The 14,287-nt window shown below is 39.2% G+C and overlaps 1 protein-coding gene and 1 long non-coding RNA gene across 2 annotated transcripts in view; one reads left to right on the forward strand and one right to left on the reverse strand.

The window, feature by feature from the left end:
• Positions 1-7,946: 7,946 nt before the first annotated feature.
• Positions 7,947-14,287, forward strand: part of LOC147795330 (deoxynucleoside triphosphate triphosphohydrolase SAMHD1-like) — a 36,366-nt gene continuing 30,025 nt past the window's right edge. Inside the window, exons 1-4 of the mRNA XM_087132047.1 lie at positions 7,947-8,085; positions 8,766-8,812; positions 9,638-9,798; positions 10,699-10,814. Coding sequence (XP_086988173.1) covers positions 8,010-8,085; positions 8,766-8,812; positions 9,638-9,798; positions 10,699-10,814 — 400 coding nt within the window. The 5' untranslated portion in view covers positions 7,947-8,009. The remainder of the gene's footprint in view (positions 8,086-8,765; positions 8,813-9,637; positions 9,799-10,698; positions 10,815-14,287) is intronic.
• Positions 11,731-13,119, reverse strand: LOC147795331 (uncharacterized). The gene is made up of 2 exons (XR_015423992.1): positions 12,892-13,119; positions 11,731-12,290 (listed from the first exon to the last, which is right to left on the reverse strand). It is a non-coding gene; the product is annotated as an uncharacterized LOC147795331 (long non-coding RNA).

Consider the following 14,287-nt stretch of genomic DNA (forward strand, 5'->3'; position numbering starts at 1 on the left):
CTCTGGTGCATGAATGTGAATGTATCAATGCTTGAAATAGAGGAGGTAATGGACGTGCCTCAGGTAAATGCTGTGCTGCAAGTAGCGCGTTAACTAGCACCTGAGGCACAAATGTCTCAGGTGCAATTGGTGCTAGTAAGTGCTATTTAAGAAACTGGCACCTGAAGTGCAATGGTGCCTCAGGTGTTCATGATTCTGGGACAAATACGCGCTAGTCTTTATGTGCTAGGAAAATAGCACCTGAAGTGCAATGGTGCCTCAGGTGTTCATGATTCTGGGACAAATACGTGCTAGTCTTTATGTGCTAGGAAAATAGCACCTGAAGTGCAATGGTGCCTCAGGTGTTCATGATTCTGGGACAAATACGTGCTAGTCGTTATGTGCTAGGAAAATAGCACCTGAAGTGCAATGGTGCCTCAGGTGTTCATGATTCTGGGACAAATACGTGCTAGTCGTTATGTGCTAGGAAAATAGCACCTGAAGTGCAATAGTGCCTCAGGTGTTCATGATTCTGGGACAAATACGTGCTAGTCAGTATGTGCTAGTAAACGTGCACTAGTTGGCCGTCTAACACCTAAGGTGCATAAAACTAAGTGCATGAGGTGTTCATGATTCTGGGACAAATAGCTGCTAGTCTACAAGTGCATCATGTGCAGCGCATTTTTACAGTGTATATTGAGCAAAATAAAACAACATAGTAAAAGGGACACGTTCAGAGTCCCAGCTGTTTCCCTTCTTCCCAATTTCACCAGTACGGGTGTATTATCCCAAAGGGGGATGAGTCAATGGATATTAAACCCGCATGTTGCCAACACTTATACAGTCTTTCTAATCGACAGGCTGCAGGGTCACGGCACATTGCGTTTTACTTCCGTTCGACAAATAAGCAAAAACGATTTAAACTATATTGCGGCGGTTATTCATGCCTCTCATTCTGACTTGGTGCGCATGAAATTCAAAACTGATTACATTGGACTTTGTGTATGTATTGAAGAAGGCTTCAACTGAATTAGTAAAAGAAACAACACAGAATCGTGACAAAATGCGACATGAATGCGAATCATTTTAGCCACAAAATTGTTGATGAGGAAATCGTGCCGATTAATGCAGGAATTAACGTAGGCCTATAATCAGTGTTGAGTTGAGGTCGATATGGAAACGGACGAGAAAAATATGAATCTAGCGAAAAACTGTCAACAAATCTGAAAACTTCAAACCTTTCTTCTCCATAGCGCACTTTTGAAAATTCAGGATAACTCGAGTTCTTTGGTTCAGGCCTCCAAAAATCGTAGAGAAACGTTAGAAAACCACTGCTTACGAAGACAGCTTCGACAAAAATCAGCAGTAGTTTTTCCCGCTCTGTTACTATTCATCGATTCTATTTTTCGCAAATACAATTAGCAATGAGCTTAATCCAATTGTGAAAAGAATTTGGGTCTGGCAATGTTATTTACGAACAGAGAGAAAGAAAGGTTTCATTTAAAGAAATGAAATAGCTGCTAGCATGGTACAAATTTTCAAATCCCCCAAATTCAAATTACCTTTACCTTCAAAATTAGACAAGTTCAATTCAAAGTTTCCCGCTAAACAAACGTGACGGACAACTGGCGGCATCGAATAAGGACACGGGAGTTAAAACTCTGGCACTTCAACTTGCTCGATGGTCGACGCCGCTGGATCAGACAAATAACAGAAGCATTCCCAAAGTGCCCGATTACTGTCTGCAGTTTAGCTGTTAGACAAGTATATTTTGGCGAGTATATCCTATCTATACTTGTGATGTTTTGCTTGCATACAGCTTATCGCTATTCCATGAAAGAAAAACCCCTAAATTTAGACCTACATGTAGGCCTACTTTTGCCATCGTGAATAAAACTTTTTAACCACATTTTGAACCACAATTTCCCCATCAATACAGAGTTGTAATTAAAATTTTGTCCCCCCAACCATCACTTTTTTTAAGACTTCGTACGGCTTTAGCTGAGAGCGGCCAACAACATGCTGACCACCACTGGGATATTTCTTCACAAGGACTGGTCACAAGAGCTCGTAAAAAATGCGTTTTGGTATAAATACAGTAAATGATTGAAATGAAACACAAAATTTCAAAAACAACTCGGTTATGTTTTCCCAAAATAGCTTCAGAAGAAAGCGTTGTTAAGAATGAAAGAAGGCAAACTGCACGAACACTTTTTCTTAACGCAAACGGCCTAAAATAAGCAACTGGAAAGCATTAAATTTGATAATTGCTCTCATACCAAGTACCAATGATGACATGAAGGTTCAATTTTTTATACATCAATACACAAGGTTAAGATTACCAGCAAAAATGAGGACGATGATCATAGTCTGAAGGTTGTTAGATAGGCCTAGAAGATGTGTAGCAAGCGCTCTCTGCCCTCTACACGTATGTTTCCCTGTCAAAGGCCGTGTAAACATTTTAGTTTCTGCGGTCGCGCATGCTCAGTAAGCTTCAGTGCGCCAGCAGCTTGCAAATTATACTAGCAGACTATTAAGGTGATATTTTCTTGTGTTGGAAGTCCTATAATAAATTGTTTGCCACTTTATAACAAGGCCACCGGAAGGGGTAGAAATTGGCAAGTGTAGGAAATAATCATGACAGATCTCTTCTGTCTGAAAAGAAAATATTTGAAAAGAACATGTATTGGTTCATCATTGATTTTTTTACAATAATTATCTTAGTAATTTTAAGAATTACCACGAGGGTAATTACCGGATGTTTGTTAACTTTGAAATCAGGGGCATTACATGTACTCATTCTTTTTGGAACCATTTGTCTCTACCGATTGTTATCTTTTAGGCATGCTCCTCTTCGTCATGAAACAGTCTGGCAAATTTTCAGCATGTTTAGGCAAAACTCTATTCAAGAATTTGTTGACGTTCATACCTTTATCAAGCTTTCCATCGAAATCACCTATAATGTCCTTGTGAGTTTCATTTTCCCTCAAATGTAGGTAACATGACAGGAATTCCTTATAGTTGTCGAAAAAGTCTCCTTTGACTGCCCAGAGGGTCTTTCCGTTTGCCTTCTGCCTGGCTTGATCTTCATCCATGCCTTCGTTGACGTACTCGTCATATTTTCACCCCTCATCTCCCTATGTGTTTCTCTAGCTTCAGTCAGCCAATCTTGGTAGGCGGCATTGTCTTCCAAATCTGAACTGTCTTCATCCGAGGTTTTGTAATCGACCTCCTCAACAGAATCCGAGTTTTCGTCAACTTCATTCTTGTCTGATTCCTCCTCAACATGGATATTTTCCATGTGCCTCTCTTTTTTCAAATTAAATAACATGAAATAAAAAATAAATATATAAATACAGGATAAAATGTTCTAAAATAAATAAGAAAAGGAAATAAGAAAAATTCATTTTGTCATGGATGCCTCATTTTTACAGCCATTATTCCAAATGGTAACAATACCTATGCACTGCAACATTTTTGGTACTAAATATTCTGATCATCCCAAAATAACCATCGTGACCATACAACTATGTACGACTTGTTCTTTTTCCTTCTAAATTGAACCTTTCTTGACAGGTTTTTGCTTTCCGACAGCTTACAGGTAACTGTAGGGAACTCTTCCCGAAAACTGTTGCGTTGGCTCTATATCACTATAGCACAGGGTACTGACTGACCATCGACTAGGGTTACTCAAGTTCCCGATTTCAGATCTATAAAGCATGACCATATCTCTTTAAATAGTGCAGTTTCAAACAACAAATCTCTTGATCGACTCACTGGGCATCTTTGTGCAGCACCCGTAACCTTGGCGTGGTGTCCTGCTGTGGGATTTTGATGAATGAACAAAGGTATTTTTTTCTTTTTCGGTACGTACATATAATATATAATACGTACATAAAATATGCCATTTTCCACCTAAAAAACTAGTAATTTTTGCATTTGTATCAATTACTTTCCCTGCAGACATCGCCAATCAAATCCAAAGTAAGGCCATAGATATTGGTTTTTTTGAAGTTTTACTTTCACAAGTTAAATTGGAAGGTCTGAAATTCAAATCAGTTGCAAAGAAAAAAAATCAAAACCTTAATTCGGAGATAGTGATACCCAATACATTCTGAGCTCAAATCCGCGATCACTGAGCAGCCGTCTTTAGTTCGCACGGACACGAAACAGTTTGGCGCTCATGCGTACAAACTAAATGTCCCACCGAAACATACGTGTCTGGCTGTGGACATACCAGATATGACGAACATGGAGCGCCAAAAGCACCCTCTCTTCGACAAGCTAACCTCTGACTAGTACAGAATTTGCAAACTTTGACTGCTTTATTCTCATTCCTGTGTCGTGGGTGGACCACATGAGGGAAAACAACAAAAAGATCTGAGGGATTGTTAGTATCACATAAGACAATCTATGAAAATTATCATACAGAATTGTGCTCTCGTGAAGATGAAGTGTCTTCAAACTGCCTATGGGTCTGGAATACAGAAATCAGCAACCTAAAACAAGAAAAAGGCAATAGTTCTTAAATACACAGTAACTTTGCAGCACAACTGAAATCCCCAAGTAAGGAAAAGCTTATCCCAAATATGGAATCTACCTCATGAATATTCACAACATCATGGGAAAATGGCGAGCTCGTGTGCTTAGGCAAGCCTCGGGTGCACACAAAAACTGAGTTCCTAACATATCATTCAACAACCATCGATATTAAAATATAAAATTACCAATATCTACAGTTTCTTGACCAGAAAACAATACTTAACATTAGAACCATGTCATCTGAAAAATCGGCCTTGCTACTCTGGAAGGTATTAAAGCTCACAATCAGGGGAAGTTTTTGTAAGACACAAAAAAAGTATCGATGCAACATGGAACATCATGGCGGCAAAATATGACTGAAAATCACGCTACATACTACTCATCAAATAACAATCAATGATCGCAAACACAATTATACATAGAACCTTAAACTTACCAGTGGTCTTCTGGTGTAAGACTCTCAGAACAGAGTGATCTTGAAAATTGAAGAATAAAACGAGGATTACATTGCGGGCATGATGATCGTGATGAACAGCCGTATGGAATTCCATATCTGCCGTCGCCAGTCGTCCGTCACCTTTTGCTTTTTGTTGTGTCCCAATTCTGCCATTTACCAGTTCCAAACATACAATTTTCCGTCGCTCGTCGTGCGTCGCTCGTAGTGCGTCGCCCACCCAATGGGTTGCATAGGACCTGCAAAAGTTGAGGTTTAACAAATGACAATGTGATGATTCCATTCACTCCTTAGGATCTTTTCCCAATAAGGCAAGCACAAATCCCACCTGCAATACTAGTCCCATAATTAATGCCAATAATGCTAGACTACCCCTGCCCCTTGACAAGAAAATGTCGTCTTTCTGAGAATTCATCCAAGTGTTTTTTGGGAAAAAACATTTTCCGCAGAAATGTTCAGGCCAACTTCTCCACAATCCAATTCTAATTTGCATACAATATTAATTCTAGAAAGAAATCTGCCAACCGATACAGATATTCCATTTTGTCCACTTAATTTCACCTTGAAATACAGAAATACTAAATAGTGCCGTGGATAACAAACTTTTTATTAAATGTATTGTTAGCGGGCAAATACTACTTGGATTAAGTTTCAGAAAATGTGACGTGTTGGTTTTTGTGGGTGTGTATGCCATGGTGGATAGACCAATGAGAACAGGTTGTCCAGCACATCAGCATTATTTATGGGGCTAACAAGTAACGTTACTGTTTAAAAGACTTCTGTGAGCCAACCTGCAACTCAAGTCATGTCTAATTTGGAGTATACAGCAGATTTCATCATAGGTATACCCGCCCTCAAAATAATGTTGAATAAGTTCGTCTATGATGAAAAGTATTAAGGAATCAAACATTGTAAATAATTTATTATTTACATTCCGTTCTGTGGGATATCGTGCAGGACAGACAGAAATATTACATAGGCTATAGACCTAAAGTCAAGCCGTTAACGAGTAAAGTTACGTTTAGAGTAACTAAGTTATCGAGAAAAACAATCTACCCTAACAAAAGTCTATTTTGTTAATTTATCTTTGTAACAATAAATAGTATTATTTCATATACACGTCCCTTGACCGATTTCAGTCTTTCAAATGAAAGGATATTATTTCTTCTTTCAAGTAGAGTTCGGTGCAACTGCAAATATGAATACATCGTCTAGTTCTATTGCTAAAATGAGAGTCAAACATGGTGGATCGATCGTATAAGGACATGTACATGTGAAACGATCAAGGGTCAGAAATAAAAATACCACTGTGCAATTGTAACAAAAACCCACGGAAGACGGGCGACACAAGACGGGCGACGCGCAACGGATGACGTAAGACGGACGACGCACGACAGGCGACGGCAGATATGGAATTCCATACAGCCGAGAACGATGCAATACTGATCGGGTATAAAGTATGCAGGGGTAGGGCGCACGCACGTGCGGTAAGTAGCGATCACGCACAAATCGTGCTTTACTTTTTTAATTCGTAATCTAAACATACAATAGGCAGACAGAATTGGTAACTGGAAGTGTCGAGTTGGATTTTAGAGCAATGGATAAAAAGCTAGACTGTGTAGAAGTTTTTAGAAATCTCCTAATTCCTAATCATACGGTTTAGGGGATACTCTCTAAAAACCCTCAGCCTCACGTTAGCCAACATCAAACAGCTGGTAACTCTAAATCATGTGTACTATGTACTTGTTTGGAGTCTTCTTTATTCATAAATGCCTTCCGATACTCTTGTCAATGTTTGTCACCAGTGCAGAAATCATATCGCCGAACAGTTTTGTCAGTGGGCTTAAAATTCATTGGCTTGGGAGGTTGACGTTTCGGTCATGCTAGCTCTGATTATCGGGCGATGGATCCGCAACAACGTGCAATATCAAAATACTTAATAATCTCAAAATACGTGATTTTCGTTTTTAAATCCAGACCCAAGAGATCATTATTGCTAATCACCGTTATTGACTCTCATATCAGTCTAGTTGATTAAAAAAATAGTTATCTGTGTCAGCGCGTTTTGGAAAAGTTCTCCATCTCTAAAAAAGTATTTGGTATGTTAAAATGGGACAAATCTACAGCTATGAGTAAATTGCCAGCAGCAGAAATGTGCCAAAGCCTTGCTGGATTTAATACCCTCTCCCCTTGACACGGAACTGCCTGGAGTCCCTTAACGGTATCAAATTTTGTGAGCACTTTTTGTCGCCTATTTTAAGTCCACCTGTTAACACATAATACGTGCTAAAAAGTGGCCAGGATTTTGTACAAATTACGAATTTTAGCTGTCCCGAACTAGCTGTAGTAGTTCAGCTTGCGTGCAGGTAACTAGGCCAACCGTCACCAACGCTGGCCACAGCCTCGCCTAGCCCCCAGGCCCGATGCGTGTACTCGGCATGGAGATCAGTGGTACTCGTGGCTTTTGCCAGGAAGTCTCTTATGTTAAGGAACTTATGCATACAGCTCATAGCATCTCTGGTTTCATTTTCACCGAATATACTACAATCCATACAGCATCTTTGATGTGAAAAATGTAATAAAATCGCACGACAATCGAAAGAAGATTAAAAATAAAATTGGTATCAGGATTAATCGATGAGTCATGATTATGCAAAAACTTAATTAATTTACATATAATTTCACTCAGATGATTAGTAACTATGTATACCTCTATAGCACTGCCAAATTTCATTGAAATAGATCATCGTGTGGCTGAAATCTGAGGGGGCAGATTCCGCCCTCCAGGCTGTGACAAGGCCAAAAACCCCCAGTTCTTTTAGGGTTAAAAATTTGACGTCTCTTGACTTCGAAAAATTATAATTTACGGTTTTCAGTTTCAAAATAAAACTTAAAAGAGGAAGTTGTTGAAGGTGATTGGTTACTTTCAAGAACTTAGCCTCGTGTTGTTTTTTTGTAATTAATCAGCAGGACTCCTGAAAATTATACTATCCATCATAAAGGGTGTAAATCAAGCCACGTTTCCAATGTAAAGATGTCTTCCGAGGGTACCAAAAGGAAAGGAAATAGCAGTTCGGAAGGCTCGGATCCGAATGAACCACCTCCGAAGAGTAAGTTAATGGCATGATGCAATCATTAAATTCTTTTGATTTTACTACATGTATTCACACGAATTATTTATTATATCCACCAGACTACATGTAAGTTAATGAGATTACACTATCGATTGAAAAAGCAGTCCTATTGGTATTAGTCAAGAGTCTGTTATATATATCTCACCACTAGTATTGGCTACCAGGTCCTGATACCACCTTTCAGCGTTGTGTCTTTTGACCCCACTCTCCAAGAGAAAGTTACTCTTTAACTGCATGGTGATAGTTGCTTGGGTATTCACAGACACTACAGTGAGCATCCACATGTTTATGCTAAAAGTTGTTTTACGACTGTAAACTGTGAGTGGATTGAAGAGATTTTCCTACAGTGTTGAGATAAATGGAAGATTTATCAAGTATGTAAATGCGTTGCCGTCTTGACTTTGGTCAACTTGTCCTGTACGAACAGGGCAAAAATGCTTGTAGAGAATTTTCAAACAGGAGAGAAAAAGAAATGCCGACCAGCCATGCATTAAACATTTTAATTGATGTAATGAGTGAAAAGAATGTTTGCACGTCGCCGACCTCTTTATTACTGACAACCCCCCCCACAAACTAGCACCACTTTAAATTATACTTTTGTCCTAATTTCTTCATACCCATGCATGTTTGTCGTCATTATGCCTTTTGCTGTGCAGGACGTAAAGAAAATGTCCAGGGTTCGAGCAAGTCCAAGAAATTCAAGGTTTGTTTATAGTGGAATTTGTTAAATCTGCAGTCTTGGGTACTTTAAATGAGTGCGTGTGTACCTGGGGAGAATCCATGTGGTTCATTGATATAATGGTTTATATTTGATTTCTGATATGACTTTGATGTTGATATTGCTATCTTTTTTGATATTGTGGTGGGTTCGTTTGTCGGAAGACCAAGACGAAGGCACAAATAGGACAATCACACGGATTTACTTACTTGAACTGGTTCATTTCAGTAGGTCGATTGCCAAAAACTAGCAACCAACTGCACGGACCAATTAACTACACTCAACTCCAAATAAAAAGTATCTGTAATCTAGAGCGACTGTTTAAACATAATGGGTTGTTTTAATTAAGAATAAAGAACAAAAAATTCGACCATAACCATTAAAGGGAAAAACATAATGAAAGAACAAATAGGTCTACAACTTTACGCGTTCCACCACAAGAGGGCGCTATCGCAACCAACCAACGTCAATGATTTCTGCTATTTGTACTTTTTATGAATATGTAGCAACAGATTTCCCTGTCCTCTCCTCTCCTCTCTTGCGCACTTGAGTTATCGAAACATTTCAAATTTGGTCAATGGAAACGATGTTAAAATATATTTAATGTTTCAGGACACATTGATCCATTTTTTATAATTTTTATAAATTGTAATTTTTATTTTATACATCACTTGGGAAAAAGGGGATATTACAGGTATCATTATGATTTCGACAGACACTTAGCTAGAGTGGCTTTTCCTGTTCCATATAATAGGGTATAATCTTGCCATTTTGTACCTTTTTCTTCATACTATTTGTTGGGGGACATAGATATTTAATGACCCAGTCCATGGTCAGATCGAGGTACATCCGCTCTGTGTCAAGATCATCAATACTCCACAGTTCCAGAGACTGCGTTACATCAAACAGCTAGGCCTTTGCTACCGTGTCTTCCCTGGTGCAGCACACAATAGATTTGAGCATTCAATAGGGTGAGAGGCCATTTGAGAAAGGAACATAGTCCAAGGAAGAAAGGCACAAGATTTAATTAACATGGGGACCAATGAACAGTGTTGTATGTGTCAGGTTGGAGATTGGAGGGAGCAGTCCGCAGGCAGTTTTTGTTTTTCAATATATTTTCCCAGAATTGAAAATGATAACAATTTATTCCTCTATAGACCGGATCAATTTGAAAACCCCTTTGGAAATATCGCAACTACTCTTGATAAAGCCGTTGAAAATATCATGTTGTACCTTTTGGCTTTTGCTTTGAAGTCTTGCATAACCTTTGATACCGAATTCGCAAAAATCAGACGGAGCATTTTCATTAGATTAGCCGTTTCTTTGAGAGTCATAGGTCATCCCAAAAACTGAAATCCAAACGTGAAAGCAAAAAAGGAGGTATTATGCAACCTGTAGAAATATGTTCCCTTTTTTGTCAAGTTTATATGTTTTTGTCTCAAATCGTATCCAGAACTGATGTCAGAACAGCAGAACAAATGAAGAGAAATTGACAAAATAAAATACAATGAAAAATAGTCCTGAATAGTCCAGTCCGAATTAGGTGAAAATGATACTTTAGCCGCCGTCTAGGGAATTTTTACACAGACGAACAAACTTTTGGCACTTGTTCGAGAAAAATGTCCAATTGCCTTCCCCCTTCCTTCAAAATCTGAATATGGCAATGCCAATAAAGCTATCTGCTAGAGAACTGCTGGCTCCCCAAAATTAATGAAGTTGGATGAAGAACCAATAATGGGCAGGGAGTGACAAACTGAGATAGTACGTCTGTTTCAAGTATATTTTACTTTTGCCCACGCCTAATTGTATGGACAGTATTAAACCGAGCTCGCCAATCAATTTTTCTCCACCAATTTGGATTTTCCCATCAGAGTGTATCACCTGGCTGGAACATACTGTCGGATACTGAAGAAGCAACAGCCAAGTCTTCGTATCAATGAGAAGGATGTCCTGTGTGTTCAGATAGCTGGTCTTTGCCACGACCTAGGTAACACTATGTAACTTTATTTATAAGAGCCTTTTTTATGCACTGAGAATGGAGAAATCGTGGCCTAAATGATTTGTTCAGGAAATCACTTACATGTACATGAAGTTCGACTCACATTTTCAAGTCAAGTCACATGATAGCCAGTGCATTTTTATTTCAAGGCAACCAGGTACTTTTTACTTGAGCGTCATTATTTCTAAAACTGAAAATGTGCAATTTAGTACAACCACGTCCTATTGATGTCAAGCCTAAAGCTGTCACATTTAGATTTTGAGGACCCCATTCCCCGAATAAAATTTGGGTTCTTCACTGGATTTGCCCGTCTTTGCGTTGTGGGACTTTTTATTTTCAAATAAATTAATATTCCAGTACTTGAAACCGTATCTGCAGTTGCCTGCTACACATTGTTTAACTGGAGTATGAGGTGTACCTACTTCATCAACCACAAGCTTGTAAATGATTGCTGTCAATTTTGTTTGCCTGCAAAGTCGACGGCATTAACCTGAATTAGCTCCATATCGTGTGTGCATACCGGTATTATGTGTGTAGTATTTTTCCAGTGGTGGCACGGCACTTGGAGGCTTGATATAACTCTTGCATTACTCTGTTACTGCAGTTACCTATGCATGTGTATCCTTCTCATGAAAACTAGTCCCTCCACAGCTCCCAATCTTTCGCAATATAAAAAAAACGTACTTGCTACTATTCTACTTCTGTCACACGTCATGAATGGGGCAATGGTGTAAGGGGGCACCTGAAGGGATGGGGGAGCAAGAGGCGGCACCCCCCCAAAAAAAATGGTAAATTAAAGAAGGGATAACAAGAGAATGTAAAGGTCTTAGACCACCATTAACAGCTCTGGCTCTAACTCTAGTTTTATATGTAGCCCACACAATCCAAACAACCAGGACAAGTATTTCTCAGATTAAACTTCACACTTTAATTCAACCTTGATTTCCTCTGGCAACAGTAAATCACTTATAATTATGCAGATTTGGAATTAACACTTGTAAATGTATAACAATACAAAGCAAAGGTCAAACAGTAGTAAAACCGATGACAATGATAACAATGACAACAAGATAACAATGAGCGCTCGATACACACACACAAGATATAGAATATGTAGATCTACACAGTTTTCACCAAGATCTTGGATTTCAACCACAAATGGTCAGTTCTCTTAAATTCAAAAGGATCCTGGCTGGTCCAACACCAGCACTGCAACTGTTCAGTTCCCTGATCAGGTAGGGCCAGTATGCAGAGCACAGATGTCTGAAGCCTACGTTCAGAGTTGAAGATGCAATAGACGTCTTTGGAGGAAGAAGTCCACACTGGGCTGATCACGGAACTCTCCAATCAGGTCAAAATCTCCCGAGTGCACAATCCCACGGTACTGTCTGGCACACCTGGGCTCAGGAAGAGGAGCTGAATGTGGGAGTTGTCCAATACTTCTCTCGGGTCAGCGCACTGGGCCTGAGAGTAAACAAATTTGAACCTAATATACATGTAACATTTATACATGTAACATTTTCTGGTGGCTCAATTACATATCCTGTCACGTGCAACATGTGAAGCTTGTTCACAAACACTAGACACTTCTAGATTCCACTGGTAATCATATTTACTTTAATAGTAAATCAGCTTGGGAATTATTACCTCTTGGCATTTTCCACAAATTTCCAAAGAGATATGTTCCTCACAACATTCTTAATTTGAGAAACAAGTATTACGTTATGCAAATTATAGATCTTGCCGGTATGGTATCCCTTTAATGCACAATATTCACCCATGAGTTACGTATGTCCCCATGTATATGCAAAATATCCCCCACAAACATTATTGGTTTTCTCATCCAGATAGTTAAGTCCCATAAGTAGGCTTACAAATATTAAATTTCCCCCTGTTACAGACCTATATTGTTCGCAAATATGATGGTTTTACTTTCAGATTTCAATTACAGGCTTATTGACAAAATCCCCCTAGGTTGAGTAATGTATGCATAGCACTGAACTGTTATGGTACAAGCACATGGCTCCCAAACGACTATTTTTCTATCATCAAAGTTTGGCCTTACCTGAGAGCCAGTAGCTACTTGCAGTATCCCTGGAAGCAATGATTATTAAACTCAGGAATGCGTAATATAGGAAGTGATTTTGGCCATTAAATTACAATTTTAGGCCCCTTTTGTTTTCCTGCCGGTCGCTTTCCGAAGGAAAAAGATGGCTGCATCCATGAGCTTTTTCTGCCTCTCTCTCAGTGGTCGCTTGAGGGCGCTATGTATATTTTGGGCTGGGCTACATATATAATGTGTAAACATTGGGAAGTAGTAGGGAATGGAGAGTTCTGGACCACACGCCCCTTTTTACCCGGTTTTTGTTCAAAACCCTTGGGTAGTACATCGACCAAAAAAATCGTCGAAACCTTTCCGGTGGGAAAAAATGGGAAAATCCAGAAATGACGTGAGACCCGTTTTTGGGTCAACCACCCTGGGTAGTACATCGACCCCAAAAAACCCGGGGAATTTCGCTCAACTTTTGACCCCGGCTGTAAAACAACTCGTGACAGAAATCCCGTCCGAATAAAAATGAGAAAATTTTAAAAACCTATATATAAATAGAACATGTCAACTCAAATATATATCGTCTCAAATGACCACGAACGTCTAAATGCCGGCAACAAAAACCCAAAAATTACCTTTGGCCCCTTTGACTCTGAAAATTTAGTCATTTTAAGACCTACAAAGTGTTCTTCTAAGATCGCTTATCACCACGAGGGGCAAAACAAACGACTGTTGATTAGAATCGAAGACCCTTGTTACGGTGTCAACCCAGTTTATAAATATGGTACTAAGGAACCTACTGGCCAAGATCAAATTTGTTACCAGATATCTCCCGAGACCGAATCGTTGCTATTACGTGTAAATGACGAATTTTATAATTATTTTGAAAAATTAACAGATAAGATGCTGGAAGATCTCCCCGCGGGCACGCGTAACTCTTTTAAGGTGTCTCAAAAACTAGACGACATATCCGATAGGATCAATTACTTAGTTAAACCGGCTTACACCAATAAAAGTAGGATGTACGTTAAGATCGACTATGATGCCACCTTGGTGGATAAATCGTGTAAAGAAATCGACCGCCCTCTTTTTGCGAACAAAAAATGCCACGCGGTCTCTTTGATATCTCCTAAAGATATTTACTATGGCGCCCACGGTTCACTTTCTTGCGGAGCGAGCGTTGGATATCGAGTCACGACGGCTATGCTCGCGGTTGAAGAGAAACCTTGCTTTTTGGAAGCGTTTGATTAAAAGCGAGTGGAGCGAGCAAGTATGACTGAAGGGAGTTAAAGAAAAGTTAGTGAAAGTCAATTTAACCTCGGTTGATATAACCGAGGTTAAATTTTTTTTTTACTTTAAATAAATAAACCCTTGTATAAAATGACTGACGCGGAACTTTGCCACTTGTTGA

The sequence above is a fragment of the Acanthaster planci genome, unplaced genomic scaffold (genome assembly GCF_054643075.1).
Source record: "Acanthaster planci isolate LZ-2023a unplaced genomic scaffold, COTS_SCS Contig70, whole genome shotgun sequence".
Lineage (NCBI taxonomy): Eukaryota > Metazoa > Echinodermata > Asteroidea > Valvatida > Acanthasteridae > Acanthaster > Acanthaster planci.